Source organism: Brachyistius frenatus, unplaced genomic scaffold (genome assembly GCF_029030835.1).
Source record: "Brachyistius frenatus isolate BFR_SWC_R1_liver_20210118 unplaced genomic scaffold, ASM2903083v1 Contig_126, whole genome shotgun sequence".
Taxonomy (NCBI): Eukaryota; Metazoa; Chordata; class Actinopteri; family Embiotocidae; genus Brachyistius; species Brachyistius frenatus.
Window position 1 is genome coordinate 165,001 of NW_027210725.1, and position 20,512 is coordinate 185,512.

General features: G+C 44.9%; 1 protein-coding gene across 3 annotated transcripts in view; it reads right to left on the bottom strand.

The window, feature by feature from the left end:
- grm7 (glutamate metabotropic receptor 7) overlaps positions 1–20,512 on the bottom strand; it is an 83,654-nt gene that overhangs the window by 42,035 nt on the left and 21,107 nt on the right. For all 3 annotated transcript variants that reach the window (XM_069714101.1, XM_069714102.1, XM_069714103.1), the window contains exon 2: positions 4,463–4,679. In XM_069714101.1, coding sequence (XP_069570202.1) covers positions 4,463–4,679 — 217 coding nt within the window. The remainder of the gene's footprint in view (positions 1–4,462; positions 4,680–20,512) is intronic.

Sequence of the window (20,512 nt, forward strand, 5' to 3'; positions counted from 1 at the left end):
GTGTTGTCGCTTCCAACATTAAACATTATATTTGACATATTTGACGTCCATCCTGAAGGACTCAGATGTCCTGAGCGGCTCCAGCAGCTGAAGCCTCGTCCTATCTTCAGAGACCCGTCGCTGCCCTCCGACGCTTCATCGCCTCCAAGTGTGCCGGATCGGCTTCGCTCTGAGCTCGTCTGGAGGGAACACACCGGGGCGGCAAATTAAGAAAATGGGTCGATGGTGGAGCGGTTGTTTCCATCAGAGGAACATATGGCGCTCCGTACACGGGAGGGGGCGGAGCTTGTTGCTCTGGGGCAGATGAGATTTAGATTCAACTTTTAAATGTTGTGACGAGCAGAAAGAAATCAGGAACAAAACCAAGAACAGAAAGCGACTTTGACTCCGGAGACAAATGATGGAGTCCACGATGAAACCAGTCCAATAATGGAACGTCATTCACCGCATGTTACGGGTGACATCAGGAAGAATACTCATGTAAAAGGAGGCATTTTAAATGAAACCCTGATCGGACTCTGAGACTGACGACAGCTGGATGAACAAAAAATATAAATAGAAACATTGAATATTCTTGTTGCTGCCGTCTGGACGAGTGGATCAGATCAGATCAGATCAGATCAGATTAGATTAGATTAGATTAGATTAGATTAGATTAGATCAGATCAGATCAGATCAGATTAGATTAGATTAGATTAGATTAGATTAGATTAGATCAGATCAGATCAGATCAGATTAGATTAGATTAGATTAGATTAGATTAGATCAGATCAGATCAGATCAGATTAGATTAGATTAGATTAGATTAGATTAGATTAGATTAGATCAGATCAGATCAGATTAGATTAGATTAGATCAGGCAGGCATCGGGATGTTGCTCCTGGCAGACGCAGCTCAGGGAACAATACCAGAGCGTGTCATTCATGAGGCTGGATGGGTTTACTGCAACACACACACACACACACACACACACACACACACACACACACACACACACACACACACACACACACACACACACACACACACACACACACACACACACACACACACACACACACACAGAGCGCAGCGTGAACAACGGTGTTGATAATGAGCTGAGGTCCCTGAAGGAGCCGATGGAGAATGTTAGAAGATAAAAGAGGAAACTTCTGAGATTGAACAACAGCAGCTTCATTATTAAAGACCGAGTTTAACCCTTTCTACACTTCACAGGCGTTATTTACATGATTTATCAGGCCGGGGGGAGGGGGAGGTGGTCTGAGGGGGCGGAGCCTGAAACTTCATATGGAACTGCTGCTGATGTGACGTGATTATTGAGATAAATTTAGATAAATAGACGAGAGAAACAGTTTGAACTTGAATGCGCTGACAAAGGATCCGGTAAGAAGCAGGATGAGGATCAGTCAGCGGTGTGATGGAGGATGAGACTGGAGGACGCTGGTTTCCACAGAGGACGGAGGTGATGGACGGCGGCCTGCTGGTCTGTGAACCACGTTATGAACACGAGAGTCTAACGGTCCCTGACCGATCTCTTCCTGAATGGCTTCGGACCGGCCATCGTTCCCGCGGTAACGCTCCGCGGTGTGATGAAGTGAAACCCGCCTCCCTTTTCATCCCCGCCGTCCTCCTTTCTATCCTCCCCCGCGGTGATGAGTGCGGTGTCACTGCTCCGTGTCCCGCCCGCTAAAGAGGCTAATAAACAGCTGAGACGTCTGCAGAGACTCCAAGTAATCAAACCGGAGAATTAACCGGAGAGATGCTGCAATCACTCTGCAGCCTAATGGAAACAGGCTGGAGGGGTGGGGGTGGGGAGGATTGTGGGGGGGGGGGGGGAGGGGGGGGGCACTACCGTTAGTGACATCATCTCAAACTGCTCTGCTGACGTTTTATTTAACGAGTTTTAAACCTGGTTTTAAATAAACCCACAAAAGTTAACGCAAATATTTTCAATCTCTGCTGAAAGTATGACATCATAAAGTCTCCTTTCAAAATAAAACTGACTTTATTACCAATAATAAGTGTTCATTTCCAACCATCAAGTTTTCTTTTCCTCGACTTGCAATTTTTGCTTGTTCACAAAATTTTACCGCGAAATAAATCAGTTAAATCTCCACAAAAGTTTTGAGAAAAAAACGCAGCAAAATGAACTTTTTGATGAAAACATGCGAACGTGTGCTGAACATGTACGAAGTGCTCGAGATGTTCGGTGTCCAGCAGGTTCAGCGTCCCGTTCCAGCTCAGGACGTGTTGACTCTCAGAAGCTTTACAGCTGAATATGAAGAACAAAGATTTTAAAATACGAGGAACAACGAGTCCAGACAGACGGAGACGTTTTAAATTCAACCAGAACGACATCAGGAGCTAAAAAATGACCAAAGTTTGTGACAAAAATGTGAAAACGACACCATGATGCAAATATTCTGATATTCAGTCCGACTCAGGCGATGATGTTTATTATGAATTAATGTCCAAAAATCTGCTTAAATCCTTTGAACAAAACCTGTGAAGAGCAAATTCATCAACTTTTAACGAAACAGTTTGACTGAATATGAACAAATATGATGTGAAAGCTGCTTCATTCATCAGAATGAAATCAGTTTACTGACGGAAACGTCTCCTACGTATTAAACTGAGTAAAGAGACAGATTTGAGTGATTTGAAGGAACCTGAATCCTCCTGCTGTGATGTCACAGCTTCTTCCCTCCTGCTGTGAGCACCTCTCAGGCTGTAAATATCTCCCAGCGTTTCCCTTCAGTCCTCCTGATTCAGAGATAATAACAGCAGCTTCCAGCCTCAATCCCATCATATATAATGATACTAATAATATAACAATATAATAATATAATAACCTGTCATGAGACGCAGGTTCACTTCAGGTTTTACACCTTCAACAGATGGATTATTAAAGGAAAGAATTTCCGAAAATCTTTTGTAGGAGAATAAAAGTTTAAAAGGAGCCAGTTCAACGTGCAGTAACGGCAGCGATGCTGCGATGTGATTGGTTGTTCAGAACGACACACTGGAGGCTTCAGAGTTCCTCCTCTGAGGAGCACGAATGAAAATTGCTGATCACACAGAAACTGTCCTGATAATCAGTCTCATGACTAAACACTGCATTACTGAGAGAGTGTGTGTGTGTGTGTGTGTGTGTGTGTGTGTGTGTGTGTGTGTGTGTGTGTGTGTGTGTGTGTGTGTGTGTGTGTGTGTGTGTGTGTGTGTGTGTGTGAGTGTGTGAGTGTGTGTTAGCTGATGGAAGGAAGCTCTGCAATCAATAAAGGCTGGATTATTTACTAATGTGCTGATAAACTACAAAGACCTGCTCTCTCTCTCACACACAAACACACACACACACACACACACACACACACACACACACACACACACACACACACACACACACACACACACACACACACACACACACACACACACACAGCTATCAGCTGAATTAAAGAACATTTTCAGGTTTTGTTGTCAGAAATCTTTGATGAGAGAATAACATCTGAATAAAAACTAATTCTTGTGTTGATCTCATAATGAAACTTTTCTGATCTTCACATCAGGAATCAGAGGCTGTTTTCTTTTCACAATAAGTTGTAACATGTTAAAGAGTTTCATGTGTTCATTTCTATTAAAACTAAAGTCTCTGGATGTCTCTGGATGTCTCCGGATGTCTCTGGATGTCTCCGGATGTCTCCGGGCGTCTCCGGATGTCTCCGTATGTCTCCGGAAATCTCCGGGTGTGTCCGGATGTCTCCGTATGTCCTCGGCAGCGCCGTGTCCTTTAATAATCCCCTCAAAACAGCAGCACATAAATGTCAGCGTGCAGCCGAGCTGCTGTGCAGCGTCAGATTTCTCTAAATGTCACAGAGATTATTCGCAGTAATCAACACCAATTAAATCCGTAAAGCTGCCGTGAATCAAGTTTGTATCTGATCGTCTGCAGGATTTTCTTCCTTTGAGGAGGTTTAAATCTGTCGTCAGCTGACGGCATCTCTGTCCACATTTAGTGGAACCGTCCCTTTAACAGCAGCAGAGCTCCTGTCTGCAGTGCATCATGGGTAATCAGACCGCCATCACGGTATCACTGGGACCTCCTCTCTGTTTTCGAGAAGCCAAAGTCACGTCCTCAAAAAAAGTTTTGAAGTTGCGTCATCACGAGTTCACGAGCTGGAAAACAGAAAACGGAACAGAAACACTCGTCTGAAGTTTCTCTGAGTTCATGTGCAGCAGCCAGCAGGTGAGGGGAGGGGGCGGGGCAGACAGGTGGGACAGGAAGTGACCTATACGTGACCATTCCATGTCAGAGTTTCAGAGACAATAAAGAGAAGAAGCAGCTGCAACACAACAGAGACAGCAAACTCTGCAGCGCCCCCTGCAGGGACTGAACAGCAGAGCAACTTCACCAGAGAACATCTTCATCAGACCCCCCCTCCCCCCCCCTCCCAGCCCGTCTCACCTGCTTCTCTGGAGAGCTGCATGAAGGCGTCCACGCCCTTCTCCCCGTAGCTGCCCTCCGAGGCCACCGTGGACACATAGTTCCATCCCATCGCCTTGACGATGTCCACCATGGCCTGAGCCTGGAAGCTGTCCGGAGGGACGACCCGGGAGAAGAAGTCGTAGCGCCGGTCGTCGCTGAGCTCCGGGGCGGTGGAGGCGTAGCTGATCTGAGGGATCTGAGAGGAGAGAAGAGAAGGAGGTCAGGACGATGGAGAACCAATCAGATCTGTTAAAGCTACTGTATGACCCTGCTAGTACAAACTCAACACTTCCTGCTCACATTTCAAATTAAAAGCCCTCATGAACACACGAACACCTGAACAGATGGAAGGATGAAGAACGAAGGTTCACGTTAATTACAGGAAGCTTGCAGGAGGTCAGAGACGATTCGGTCTGAGGAGCTCCAACTTCAATCCCATCATCCTCCAGGAGAAACCAGAAAACCCCCCAACAGATACGACTTCCAATTAGCCTTTGATCTGCAGGGAGTGTGTGTGTGAGTGTGTGTGTGTGAGTGTGTGAGAGTGTGTGTGTGAGTGTGTGTGTGTGTGTGTGTGTGTGTGTGTGTGTGTGTGTGAGTGTGTGTGTGTGTGTGTGTGTGAGAGTGTGTGTGTGTGTGTGTGTGTGAGTGTGTGAGTGTGTGTGTGAGAGTGTGTGTGTGAGTGTGTGTGTGTGTGTGAATGTGTGTATGAGTGTGTGTGTGTGAGAGTGTGTGTGTGAGTGTGTGTGTGTGAGAGTGTGTGTGTGAGTGTGTGTGAGAGTGTGTGTGTGAGAGTGTGTGTGTGTGTGAGAGTGTGTGTGTGAGTGTGTGAGTGTGTGTGTGTGTGTGTGAGAGTGTGTGTGTGTGTGCGTGTGAATGTGTGTATGAGTGTGTGTGTGTGTGAGTGTGTGTGTGTGTGCAAATTTTGGGTCTGATTGAGATTTTTCGTCTAATTTCTTTCGTTTCGTGTCTAATTTTGGTTTTTTTGAGTCAAACTTCTGTTGTTTTGTTTCTAAGTTAGATCTTTTTCACGTCTAATGTCTTTCGTTTCGTGTGTAATTCCTTTTCTTTTGAAATGTTTCCATGTTAAATCTCTATTTGCTTGTTCGGTCTCGTTCTTTCGGTGTAAGTTTGATTGTTTTCAGCCTCTTCAGCTGTTGGTAGTCAGGAGGAGGTTGGGTGTGTTCGTTTCCCCCATCAGGACACCCTGCTGTGTGCGTTATTGTCATATCTTGATATAAATCACGATTATTTCCATTACTGAGGAACAACAGAAGGTTTTATTGAGGTGAAAATGAGTTTTATCTGCTGGATAATAGTTTCAACTCCCCGTGATTCCAGTCATCTTCGGCTCAGATGAAATCGAACAGTGAATTATTGGATCTGAGAGGAGAAACAGCCTGCAGACGTGGTGGATTATCCAGATAGGAGCTGCTAATTAAAAGGGGTCAGTACCAGATGTACTCAGACCCGTTAGGTGGGAGCGTACCTGTGTGGGTCAGCGGCTCACGTCATCTCTCCGTGAATTAGCCAGCCGGCCTCATCGGCTGCCGTCCGACCGTGTGATTCCTGAAGCTGCAGCAGTCGGACGTCACGCAGCAGTCGCAGGCGTGTTGGGATTCACATGCGGTGTTCAGATCGGCAGGAACACGTCCATAAATATTACAGATGGAGGACAGTCGGTGTTACAGCAAGATTTGAAACAACTACTTCATGCTTCACACGGTCAGTCTGATGCTGCAGGAACAACTTCAGCCTGTATTTCTGCTCATTTAGAGGAACTGTCCTTTTAACAGCAGCAGAACTGTGTGAGCACCTCCTGGCTGCAGTGCATCATGGGTAATCAGACAGACACCACTCATCACCAGGAGACTGAAGGAAACTTAAAATCAGACAGATTCTCAGGCAGCTTCTGAACTGTTTGGTCTGGTTTCATCGTCTGTATTTCAGTTCGAACATCGTCTCGTATTGTCGATCTCCATCAAACACACACACCAGTTTGAACCACATGTGTGTGTGCGTGCACACGTGTGTGTGTGTGTGTGTGTGTCCTAATCACACTTCATTACAACAACCTGCTCGCTCGGGGCACGCAATCACCGGCTTCATTACAAGCTCTCATTTAGTGGGATCCACACACACACACACACACACACACACACACACACACACACACACACACACACACACACACACACACACACACACACACACACACACACACACACACACACACACGTACGTAGGCGCAGCATTCATCAACATGCTGTTATTTTCCCGACCGGACGAGGAAATGAAGCAGAAAGAAAAACAGTGCGGAACAGTTCTACTCTGAATCACTGTGAGTGTGTGTGTGTGTGTGTATGAGTGTGTGTGTGTGTGTGTGTGTGTGTGTGTGTGTGTAAGTGTGTGTGAGAGTGAATGTGTGTATGAGTGTGTGTGTGTGTGTGTGTGTGTGTGTGTGTGTGAGTGTGTGTGTGTGTGTGTGTGTGTGTGTGTGTGTGTGTGTGTGTGTGTGAGTGTGTGTGTGAGTGTGTGTGTGTATGAGTGTGTGTGTGTGTGTGTGAGTGTGTGTGAGAGTGAATGTGTGTATGAGTGTGTGTGTGTGTGTGTGTGTGTGTGTGTGTGTATGAGTGTGTGTGTTTGTGTGTGTGTGTGTGAGTGTGTGTGTGTGTGTGAGTGTGTGTGAGTGTGTATGAGTGTGTGTGTGTGTGTGTGTGTGAGTGTGTGTGTGTGTATGAGTGTGTGTGTGTGTGTGTATGAGTGTGTGTGTGTGTGTGTGTGAGTGTGTGTGTGTGTGTGTGTGTATGTGTGTGTGTGTGTGTGTGTGAGAGTGAATGTGTGTATGAGTGTGTGTGTGTGTGTACGAGTGTGTGTGTGTGTATGAGTGTGTGTGTGTGTGTATGAGTGTGTGTATGAGTGTGTGTGTGCGTGTATGAGTGTGTGTGTGTGTGTAAGTGTGTTCTAGATGGTTTCTGTCACGCGTTCTAGATGGTTTCTGTCACGCGTTCTGGATGGTTTCTGTCACGCGTTCTGGATGGTTTCTGTCACGCGTTCTGGATGGTTTCTGTCACGTGTTCTGGATGGTTTCTGTCACGCGTTCTGGATGGTTTCTGTCACGCGTTCTGGATGGTTTCTGTCACGCGTTCTGGATGGTTTCTGTCACGCGTTCTGGATGGTTTCTGTCACGCGTTCTGGATGGTTTCTGTCACGCGTTCTGGATGGTTTCTGTCACGCGTTCTGGATGGTTTCTGTCACGCGTTCTGGATGGTTTCTGTCACGCGTTCTGGATGGTTTCTGTCACGCGTTCTGGATGGTTTCTGTCACGCGTTCTGGATGGTTTCTGTCACGTGTTCTGGATGGTTTCTGTCACGCGTTCTGGATGGTTTCTGTCACGTGATGGAGTGTGTGTTCACCTACAACTGTGTGCTATTTAAAATGTGTTCTGTGTGTTTCATGATGTCATAAATCTTACTGTTGAGTCACTAAACTAAACTTCCTGGATCATATTTCACCTCCTCACCTGTCGCACTAACATGAGATACACATTGACCACAAAGAGACACAAAACAGCAATAAAGACACAAAACAACCCCAGATGTCTCCAGCAGGTCCTTTCACAATAAAAGCCTGATATGTGCCATTAAGTCTGCTCAGGACTTCTGCTGCGTTCATAATTCATGAGGAGCTCCTCTCTGTCACCGACACCACTAATCCTTTTAATCTGATGCTGTTAATTCATTTGTCCTACATCGCCCTCCATCCTCACCTCCCTGTCACCTGGAACTGAGGAGGAGGGAGGGGGATGGGAGGGGGGTGAGACAGGTGAGGAAGATGACAAGAGGAGACGAGGACAGAATAAAGAGGTCTTTAGAAGAGTATGGAGGTGAAGGGTCCACGTCCACTTTAAATAATGACCTCAGCATTAAATCCTGAACGACCTCCTTAATTAAATGGAACTCTTCCAACACATTTTAATTTTCAACATTTCTGAAGCTGCAGTTTAACACATTAAATTGCATTTAGGTGGCTGTACAGTTTGACCTGGGATGTTTCATCCTCTCTGGATGTTTCATCCTCTCTAAATGTTTCATCCTCTGGATGTTTCATCCTCTCTAAATGTTTCATCCTCTCTGTATGTTTCATCCTCTCTAAATGTTTCATCCTCTGGATGTTTCATCCTCTCTAAATGTTTCATCCTCTAGATGTTTCATCCTCTCTAAATGTTTCATCCTCTCTAAATGTTTCATCCTCTCTGTATGTTTCATCCTCTCTAAATGTTTCATCCTCTGGATGTTTCATCCTCTCTAAATGTTTCATCCTCTCTGTATGTTTCATCCTCTCTAAATGTTTCATCCTCTGGATGTTTCATCCTCTCTAAATGTTTCATCCTCTCTGTATGTTTCATCCTCTCTAAATGTTTCATCCTCTCTAAATGTTTCATCCTCTGTATGTTTCATCCTTTCTAAATGTTTCATCCTCTCTAAATGTTTCATCCTCTGTATGTTTCATCCTCTCTGGATGTTTCATCCTCTCTAAATGTTTCATCCTCTGTATGTTTCATCCTCTCTAAATGTTTCATCCTCTGTATGTTTCATCCTTTCTAAATGTTTCATCCTCTCTAAATGTTTCATCCTCTGTATGTTTCATCCTTTCTAAATGTTTCATCCTCTCTAAATGTTTCATCCTCTGGATGTTTCATCCTCTCTAAATGTTTCATCCTCTAGATGTTTCATCCTCTCTAAATGTTTCATCCTCTCTAAATGTTTCATCCTCTCTGTATGTTTCATCCTCTCTAAATGTTTCATCCTCTCTAAATGTTTCATCCTCTGGATGTTTCATCCTCTCTAAATGTTTCATCCTCTCTGTATGTATCATCCTCTCTAAATGTTTCATCCTCTCTAAATGTTTCATCCTCTCTGTATGTTTCATCCTCTCTAAATGTTTCATCCTCTCTAAATGTTTCATCCTCTGTATGTTTCATCCTTTCTAAATGTTTCATCCTCTCTAAATGTTTCATCCTCTGTATGTTTCATCCTCTCTGGATGTTTCATCCTCTCTAAATGTTTCATCCTCTGTATGTTTCATCCTCTCTAAATGTTTCATCCTCTGTATGTTTCATCCTTTCTAAATGTTTCATCCTCTCTAAATGTTTCATCCTCTGTATGTTTCATCCTTTCTAAATGTTTCATCCTCTCTAAATGTTTCATCCTCTGTATGTTTCATCCTCTCTGGATGTTTCATCCTCTCTAAATGTTTCATCCTCTCTAAATGTTTCATCCTCTCTAAATGTTTCCTCTCCAGAACCCATTAAGCAATCATCCCCTAAATGGCCGCCCCCCCCCCCCTCCTGTTATCTGTGGTGTGTATTGATCTGTGGTTCTGTGGTGTGAACAGAGTGGGTTCAGTTTCACAGAGCTGCTGAGAGCATCATCGTGGTGCTAAAAGCAGCAGCCAGACCTTTGAGTGTGAGTGGCTGAGCTCCAGGCTCTCCGTATCGCTCTGTCACATAAACGCTCCTCTCCACGCCGTCCGGCTCTCTGCGGCCTTTTTAAATGTCGCTCAGCTCAGCGCCGGGCGTGTTTCTCAGAGATAGTTGCTGCTCACCACAATGAAGCGGTCCTCTGTGATTTGCTCCAGCGATGCGGTGAGCTCGCTGCAGCAGAAGAGGCCACAATAAGCCGCTCGCTGCAGCAGATTACCGTCCCGGACCGACGCAGGTTCAGACAGGTGAAGGTGGAGCTGCTGTAAATTAGTCTAAACTTCTGGTCCTGAACTTCCATCTGCTCATCAATTAAGTCAAATCTTAATCAAACATGACTCATCATTGAATTATTCAAAGAAACTAAAGCTGTCAGATAAGCGAAGGGAAGTAAAAGTAAAAGATTTCCGTCTGAAACAGAGAAGTAAAACAGCAAATAAAAATATTAAAGTAGAAGTTCAGTAACATGAATATTTCACCGTCTCCTTCAGTTTAACGGCTGCTCATCGATTTCAGAGATGATTTTACAACATTTACCAACAACTTCCAGCAGAAATCTGAATTTAACAAGAATCAAAGTGTCTGAAAACAAGAAGCTTCGAAGGTGATGGAGCGACTGCCTGATCTACGAACTCCTCCATGTTTTAAACACACCACCTTAATATAATCATAACATGATAAAAGACCTCCGGGAGGAGCAGCCTCTTGATACTGTTCATATATCAGACGGACTCACTCACTCACTCACTCACTCTTTTTAGTGACTGTGATGAACTTTTGTAAAAGGTGTTTGAACATCTTTACAGATCTCAGCGTTCAGACTCGGAGGAACCGACGACCCGACGGATCGTCCGATTAGAACTGTTATTCTGACCATGTGTTGTAATCAGAGCTGTTTACGACCCAAACACCTAAACTCTGGTTTATGGACCAACAACAACAACTTCATCAAGTTTATGACGTCTAATGAAATGTCAGCAGTGCTGACGAATTAAAGGAGCATTTCAACACTTTAAATTATGAAATAATGGAACTATGCAGTAGGAAGGCATGAACATCACTGGTCTAGATGACCAGAATGGTATTACATTTTCTGAGCAGGTAGAAGACAAACAACAACCAGAACTTGGAGCCAATAACTGTCCTTCAGTAACACTGATTCCCTTAAAAAACAACAACACGTTAAATAGAGCTAGTTCACACAACGTCCGATGGAATCAGACTTTAAAACTGAGGGAAAGATTCAAGAATGAGGAGAGGAGTACAATCCAGTTGGCAAACCAGCCAACAGCAGCAAACACGCAGCATGTTGTACATGATGGTATCAGCTGATCTGATTAATGTTCTTCACACAGTCTGAACCTTCATAAAAAACTGACCTCAAACGATGTGTAATGAGATGAATGATGGAATAAGAGTCCTATCAGTGTGTTCATAGCTGGTATGAGATGGACGGCTCTAATCGGTTTGTGTTGTTCTGTCAGTGATCTACTCTGAGCTCACAAAGAGACTAAATGTTTTGGCTTTTCTCTCCTCTGCTGAATGAGCCTCTTGTTTCAGCCGAGTGAAGAATAAAGGTCACCGTGTTGTTGTTGCTTCTCTCCGACTCCTTTTCTTCTGGCAGATTGCTGCGCTGCAGAATCACCGTTGTCTGTCTTTATGTCCTCGTCCTTCTTTATGTTCCCCGCTGAAGGCCGAAGAACAGCCGGCGCTGCCAAACTTCCAGTCAGACAGATTAAACTTTAAATGGCCAATCATCCGCTGAGAGTCCGTGGGGAGGTGGCGCCGGAGGCAGCGAGCCTGAACGGGACGGCAGGGTGGGAGGTCACGGTTCATCCTGAGGGGAGCATGAACGTCTGAACCCAACGGCATCACGACGCATCAACAGCTGATGAGATATTTACGTAGACAGGTTGATGGAGCAGCAGAGGAAATGTCAGCGGATCGTCAGGTTCAGAAGGGTTCGTCCTCTGGGGATGACGAATGTCGGAGTTTAGAGACGACATTTCAGAAATATTTCTGTTAGTTTCATCCAGATCAACAGAAAGTATTCTAATGATCGTTTAAAACCATCGTGATCAGGTGATGATGTCATAACTGACTGAAGCCTCCGACCTGCTTCGCTGTAACAGCTGACAGAGAAACGGAGCTCCAACCAAACCGACGAAGAGCAGACGGAGCGCTCGTCATCCAACTGAGGGGATTCCAGTTCGTGTGTGAGCCAGCGAGGAGGAGGACGAGGAGGAGGAAGAAGAGGAGGAGGAGGAGGACGAGGAGGAGGGAGAAGAGGAGGAGGAGGAGGACGAGGAGGAGGGAGAAGAGGAGGAGGATGAGGATGAAAAGGAGGAGGAGGAGGAGGAGGAGGCCTGCTGAAAGAGGAACTCCATCCTCTGGCTGGGCTCCTGAGAAGGGGGCGGGGCTTGGCAGCATCACGCGATGCTCTCGGCTCGAACAGTGGCGCTAATATGCTGAACGTCCCCGGTGGGAGCGGCGGGAACGCTGCGACTGATCTATTTATAAAAGCAGAGAGGAGCAGGTGGAGGAATCAGTGGAGACACGAAGTTATAGATACGAGATCATATCGCTGCCCGAACAGAGGGGGGCGGCAGCGAGGGCTGTTTCCCACGTCAATAAAAGAGAAGAAAATGCTCCACTGATTTTATTCTGGTTGGAAACCTTTGAAGCAGTTTGAGATGTTCATTGTTGTGTTGCTTCTTCTTCGGTGGTTTTCTTCTGCAGGTTGAACGCAGAGTTTTGGTGTTTTGGTGTTTTGATGTTTTGATGTGGACGCAGGTGAAACATGTGCTGTGCCACCTGTGAGGTGAAAGGTATTCTGGGTAATTGTGTTAATTCTTACAACTTGACTTGTATTCACAGTTTAATCTCTGACAGCGTCATCGATCAGCTGAATAAATGGACGTCATCAGGACCAACTGGAGCAGAAACTACGTCAGGAATATCCGTCTTTATGAGTCCTGGCTGAGCTGCAGGAGTTCTGCAGAGTTCTGGTTCAGTTTCTCTCCGGCGGGATATGAGGCTGACCGGCGGGGTGACGCCGCCATCTGTGCCTCTGAGCTCGGCCAGCAGCCCAGCGGGACTCCGGACCACCGCCGCGCTAATGAGGAAGCTGGAGCGGTCGCCCGTGACGACAGGAAACAGGAAACAGCACCTGCTGTGAGGACATCCCAGCGCAGCTCCGACCGTTTCACGAGAACCGAAGATGATCAGGAGGCAGCTCGACTTGGAAAATCATAAATGAATACGACTGAAGCCAAATGAAACAGTTTTAATCTTTCTGAGGTCGTATTGATCCAAAACGCTTGTTTTCATGCGTCTGCATGTAAACACACATTTAATGCAGAATTTATTGAAAATAAGTCAAAAACATGGAACTGTCAAATATTCGGGGTGAAATCTTTTAGTTGTTGCTGTGATAAATGATTTGTTACCATGACTCATCACTTTAGTTTAATAATACAAATGAATCCTGCTTGACCGTACATATTTGGACTGAAGGGCTCTTTTCTGATTAAAGCTGCTGTGATGCAGTAAAAGTAGTAGTTCAGGTGTTCTTGGAGGTTCAGATGTTTCCTGGAGGTTCAGGTGTTTCTGGAGGTTGAGGTGTTCCTGAAGGTTCAGGTGTTCAGGTTCAGGAGTTCCTGGAGGTTCAGGAGTTCCTGGAGGTTCAGGTGTTTCCTGGAGGTTCAGGTGTTCCTGGAGGTTCAGGAGTTCCTGGAGATTCAGGTGTTTCCTGGAGATTCAGGTGTTTCTGGTTGGTTCAGATGTTTCCTGGAGGTTCAGGTGTTCAGGTTCAGGTGTTCCTGGAGGTTCAGGTGTTCAGGTTCAGGTGTTTCCTGGAGGTTCAGGTGTTTCCTGGAGGTTCAGGTGTTCCTAAAGGTTCAGGTTCAGGTTCAGGTGTTCCTGGAGGTTCAGGTGTTTCCTGTGACCTCAGTTTTAATCACTGTTTATGCTGCGGGTTTGTAAAGCAGCAGTGCAGCACGACGAGGTGATGCATTAACAAGCAGCCTGATGTAGCGCCCTGCTCCCGGGCTGCATTCATTAAGCAGCGGGTCGGGGGCCAGAGAGGGGCCACAGGCCTGTTTATGATGGGGCCCGACTTGACAAGGCTGCCTGTGTGTTTTAATGAGCTGGGATCTCCAGGTGGGAATAAATCTCCATAATTAGATCCTGAGCTGGAAAAGTTTAAGACTGCTCAGCGCTGCGGTTTATTAATCCGTCTCCTCGGCGTCGGCTTTACAACAGTGCTCCGAAATAAATCCCCGACTCAACATAAACACCTGCGGAGTGTTTATCTGGTCCGAGACCACGAGTCTGTGTCCTGATTTAACAAACACACTGAAGCAAAACTACAGCGGAGCCAAAAAACTCAAAAGTTATATTATTCCACTGACAGCCGACCGGAAACACGAGCAGATCATCATCCAGGTCCTGCAGCCGAATAAAGAACCACGAACACATTTCAACATGGCCGCGTCACAACGTCACAACGTCACAACTGTTCCTTATTTCTGCGTAAATACACGACCTGAAGTTTTAACAAGAAGATAAAGAAAACGCAATGAAACGAATTCAGCATATTTCCTCATTTCTAAGTTTTCAGAGACGGAATCAGAACGTTTGTTTACATTCTCATTTCAGGAAGTCAGTCCATAGCTCCTCCCTCCCGATGACACCGGGAGCTATGATTGGTCATCTATCCTGCACCTCAAACCACAGAGTTTCTCTAAAAAAAGATGTATCTCCTGACCAATCAGCATCTTTGGAGCTGCAACCCGCCTCTGTCTATGCTTGTCCCATTTGGATTAGGATTAGGGTTAGGGTTAGGATTAGGATTAAGATTAGGATTAGGGCTAAGATTAGGATTAGGGTTAGGATTAGGGCTAGGATTTGGATTAGGGTTAGGGTTAAGGTTAGGATTAGGGTTAGGGTTAGGATTAGGATTAGGGACAGGCAGCATTAATTACCTGAACGCACCGTATCACGTGTTTTATATTTATGAGCCGACATCTGCTGCGTACACCGTGAAGACAGCTGAGACGAGTTGAGAGATGTTGGAGGAGAATCTGTGGATCAGATGATCTGATTCTGTTTCTGCTGTCAGCGACTTAACAGATGGAAACCTGCCACCTACAAGTGACTTCCTTTATTTATCATTCATTTATCGTTTATTTATCGTTTATTTACCCTTTATTTATTGTTTAATTATAGTTTATTTACCCTTTATTTATCGTTTATTTACCCTTTATTTATTGTTTAATTATAGTTTATTTACCCTTTATTTATCATTTATTTATTGTTTATTTACCCTTTATTTATCGTTTATTTACCCTTTATTTATCGTTTATTTACCCTTTATTTACCCTTCATTTATCGTTTATTTACCCTTTATTTATTGTTTATTCATCATTTCTTTATTGTTTATTCTGGGAAGAAGTCTAGAAATCCTCTTCAGTGTCCAAAACTTTTAGTTTTTGTTTATCTACCTGATTAAAAAAATAATTCCAGATGGTTCTGAAGGATTTTCTTCCTTCTGGACGATGACTTTGGACTAATGACATGCTAAAGTTAGCACTTTTATGATAGCATTAATTTTTGGTGCTGATATTAGTTGTTTTATACTGACGTGTTTTTTTATGCTAACATAAGTTTATTTCTGCTGATAGCTTCTGTGCTTTAACGCTGGCAGTAACGAACATCTAGCTACCGTGTTATCAGTTTTAACAACACGAACAGCTGCTGACGCTTGATTTAACATGTTTTCAGGAATTTTTACACAAAGACTGCAGTTATGTATAAAATCATGAGAATGTAAACGATCGGGGAGATTCATCGAGTTGAAGTTTCAACACAGTTTCATAAATCCTCAGTTTCAGTCATGAGAACAATGATTTGGAGATTTGAACCGGAGCCCTCCGGTCTGAACTCATCGGCTCAGAAACTCAGAGAGATATTGATGAATGTCGGGAGGGAGATCACCTCCTCCGACATGAACCGCCGAGGGCTCGAGGGGCGTCACTCACACCAACAGGATCAATCGGGGCTTTTTGTCCCGGCTTTCAGAGGACCAGCGCTGTCAATCAAAGCTGCCTCATCTTCAACACCGAACTTCCTCCACATCTCCACCAGGGGAGGTGCAGATATATCTACTCTCATATTATCATGTAAAATCACAACTCTGATTCAGTTTTCCAGAAAAAAAATAACCAGATGTGAACAGGATGAAGATGAACGTCATATTTACTGCAGAACAAGAAACTGAAAAAGTGCAGCGTCTCTGAAACTGTGAACAACATTCAGCAGCTGATTACAGAGACGACTTACAGAGTTACAGAGACGACGGGACGCTTCCAACGTCCTCCTCTCAGCGGGTTTCAAACATGGTGAGTTTGAACGTGGTGAGTTTGAACGTGGTGAGTTTGAACGTGGTGAGTTTGAACGTGTTGAGTTTGAACATGGTGAGTTTGAACGTGTTGAGTTTGAACGTGGTGAGTTTGAACGTGTTGAGTTTGAACGTGGTGAGTTTGAACGTGGTGAGTTTGAACGTGTTGAGTTTGAACGTGTTGAGTTTGAACGTGGTGAGTTTGAACGTGGTGAGTTTGAACGTGTTGAGTTTGAACGTGGTGAGTTTGAACGTGGTGAGTTTGAACGTGGTGAGTTTGAACGTGTTGAGTTTGAACATGGTGAGTTTGAACGTGTTGAGTTTGAACGTGGTGAGTTTGAACGTGGTGAGTTTGAACGTGTTGAGTTTGAACGTGTTGAGTTTGAACGTGGTGAGTTTGAACGTGTTGAGTTTGAACATGGTGAGTTTGAACGTGGTGAGTTTGAACGTGTTGAGTTTGAACGTGGTGAGTTTGAACGTGTTGAGTTTGAACGTGGTGAGTTTGAACGTGTTGAGTTTGAACGTGGTGAGTTTGAACGTGTTGAGTTTGAACGTGGTGAGTTTGAACGTGGTGAGTTTGAACGTGTTGAGTTTGAACGTGGTGAGTTTGAACGTGTTGAGTTTGAACGTGTTGAGTTTGAACGTGGTGAGTTTGAACGTGTTGAGTTTGAACGTGGTGAGTTTGAACGTGTTGAGTTTGAACGTGTTGAGTTTGAACGTGGTGAGTTTGAACGTGGTGAGTTTGAACGTGTTGAGTTTGAACGTGTTGAGTTTGAACGTGGTGAGTTTGAACGTGGTGAGTTTGAACGTGTTGAGTTTGAACGTGGTGAGTTTGAACGTGTTGAGTTTGAACGTGGTGAGTTTGAACGTGTTGAGTTTGAACGTGGTGAGTTTGAACGTGTTGAGTTTGAACGTTTGGTGAGTTTGAACGTGTTGAGTTTGAACGTGGTGAGTTTGAACGTGTTGAGTTTGAACGTGGTGAGTTTGAACGTGTTGAGTTTGAGCGTGGTGAGTTTGAACGTGTTGAGTTTGAGCGTGTTGAGTTTGAGCGTGGTGAGTTTGAGCGTGTTGAGTTTGAACGTGTTGAGTTTGAGCGTGTTGAGTTTGAGCGTGGTGAGTTTGAGCGTGTTGAGTTTGAGTTTGAGCGTGGTGAGTTTGAACGTGGTGAGTTTTGGTGAGTTTGAGCGTTTGAGTTTGAGTTTGAGCGTGGTGAGTTTGAGCGTGTTGAGTTTGAGCGTGGTGAGTTTGAGCGTGTTGAGTTTGAACGTGGTGAGTTTGAACGTGTTGAGTTTGAACGTGGTGAGTTTGAGCGTGTTGAGTTTGAGCGTGGTGAGTTTGAGCGTGTTGAGTTTGAGCGTGTTGAGTTTGAGCGTGTTGAGTTTGAGCGTGGTGAGTTTGAGCGTGGTGAGTTTGACGTGAGTTGAGTTTGAACGTGTTGAGTTTGAACGTGTTGAGTTTGAACGTGGTGAGTTTGAACGTGTTGAGTTTGAACGTGGTGAGTTTGAACGTGGTGAGTTTGAACGTGTTGAGTTTGAACGTGTTGAGTTTGAACGTGTTGAGTTTGAACGTGGTGAGTTTGAACGTGTTGAGTTTGAACGTGTTGAGTTTGAACGTGTTGAGTTTGAACGTGTTGAGTTTGAACGTGGTGAGTTTGAACGTGGTGAGTTTGAACGTGTTGAGTTTGAACGTGGTGAGTTTGAACGTGTTGAGTTTGAACGTGGTGAGTTTGAACGTGTTGAGTTTGAACGTGGTGAGTTTGAACGTGGTGAGTTTGAACGTGTTGAGTTTGAACGTGGTGAGTTTGAACGTGTTGAGTTTGAACGTGTTGAGTTTGAACGTGGTGAGTTTGAACGTGTTGAGTTTGAACGTGGTGAGTTTGAGCGTGTTGAGTTTGAACGTGTTGAGTTTGAACGTGTTGAGTTTGAACGTGGTGAGTTTGAGCGTGGTGAGTTTGAACGTGTTGAGTTTGAGCGTGTTGAGTTTGAGCGTGGTGAGTTTGAGCGTGTTGAGTTTTGGTGAGTTTGAGCGTGGTGAGTTTGAACGTGGTGAGTTTGAACGTGGTGAGTTTGAACGTGTTGAGTTTGAACGTGGTGAGTTTGAACGTGTTGAGTTTGACGTGGTGACGTGGTGAGTTTGAACGTGTTGAGTTTGAACGTGGTGAGTTTGAACGTGTTGAGTTTGAACGTGGTGAGTTTGAGCGTGTTTGAGTTTGAGCGTGGTGAGTTTGAGCGTGTTGAGTTTGAGCGTGGTGAGTTTGAGCGTGTTGAGTTTGAGCGTGTTGAGTTTGAACGTGGTGAGTTTGAACGTGTTGAGTTTGAACGTGGTGAGTTTGAGCGTGGTGAGTTTGAGCGTGGTGAGTTTGAGCGTGTTGAGTTTGAACGTGGTGAGTTTGAGCGTGTTGAGTTTGAGCGTGGTGAGTTTGAACGTGGTGAGTTTGAGCGTGGTGAGTTTGAGCGTGTTGAGTTTGAGCGTGGTGAGTTTGAGCGTGGTGAGTTTGAGCGTGGTGAGTTTGAGCGTGTTGAGTTTGAGCGTGGTGAGTTTGAGCGTTTGAGTTTGAGCGTGGTGAGTTTGAACGTGGTGAGTTTTTGAGTTTGAGCGTGGTGAGTTTGAGCGTGTTGAGTTTGAGCGTGGTGAGTTTGAGCGTGTTGAGTTTGAGCGTGTTGAGTTTGAGCGTGGTGAGTTTGAGCGTGGTGAGTTTGAACGTGGTGAGTTTGAGCGTGGTGAGTTTGAACGTGGTGAGTTTGAACGTGTTGAGTTTGAACATGGTGAGTTTGAACGTGTTGAGTTTGAACGTGGTGAGTTTGAGCGTGTTGAGTTTGAACGTGGTGAGTTTGAGCGTGTTGAGTTTGAACGTGTTGAGTTTGAGCGTGTTGAGTTTGAACGTGTTGAGTTTGAACGTGTTGAGTTTGAACGTGGTGAGTTTGAACGTGTTGAGTTTGAACGTGGTGAGTTTGAACGTGGTGAGTTTGAACGTGTTGAGTTTGAACGTGGTGAGTTTGAACGTGTTGAGTTTGAACGTGGTGAGTTTGAACGTGTTGAGTTTGAACGTGGTGAGTTTGAACGTGTTGAGTTTGAACGTGGTGAGTTTGAACGTGTTGAGTTTGAACGTGGTGAGTTTGAACGTGTTGAGTTTGAACGTGGTGAGTTTGAACGTGTTGAGTTTGAACGTGGTGAGTTTGAACGTGTTGAGTTTGAGCGTGAGTTTGAGCGTTTGAGTTTGACGTGTTGAGTTTGAACGTTTGAAGCGTGTTGAGTTTGAGTTTGCGTGGTGAGTTTGAACGTGTTGAGTTTGAACGTGGTGAGTTTGAACGTGGTGAGTTTGAACGTGGTGAGTTTGAACGTGGTGAGTTTGAACGTGTTGAGTTTGAACGTGTTGAGTTTGAACGTGTTGAGTTTGAACGTGGTGAGTTTGAACGTGTTGAGTTTGAACGTGGTGAGTTTGAACGTGTTGAGTTTGAACGTGGTGAGTTTGAGTTTGAACGTGGTGAGTTTGAACGTGTTGAGTTTGAACGTGTTGAGTTTGAGTTTGACGTGGTGAGTTTGAACGTGTTGAGTTTGAACGTGTTGAGTTTGAACGTGGTGAGTTTGAGCGTGTTGAGTTTGAACGTGTTGAGTTTGAACGTGTTGAGTTTGAGCGTGTTGAGTTTGAGCGTGGTGAGTTTGAACGTGTTGAGTTTGAGCGTGGTGAGTTTGAACGTGTTGAGTTTGAACGTGGTGAGTTTGAACGTGTTGAGTTTGAGCGTGGTGAGTTTGAGCGTGTTGAGTTTGAACGTGGTGAGTTTGAACGTGTTGAGTTTGAGCGTGTTGAGTTTGAACGTGGTGAGTTTGAACGTGGTGAGTTTGAACGTGTTGAGTTTGAACGTGTTGAGTTTGAACGTGTTGAGTTTGAACGTGGTGAGTTTGAACGTGGTGAGTTTGAACGTGTGAGTTTGAGTGTTGAGTTTGAACGTGGTGAGTTTGAACGTGGTGAGTTTGAACGTGGTGAGTTTGAACGTGGTGAGTTTGAACGTGTTGAGTTTGAACGTGGTGAGTTTGAACGTGGTGAGTTTGAACGTGGTGAGTTTGAACGTGGTGAGTTTGAACGTGTTGAGTTTGAACGTGGTGAGTTTGAACGTGGTGAGTTTGAACGTGTTGAGTTTGAACGTGG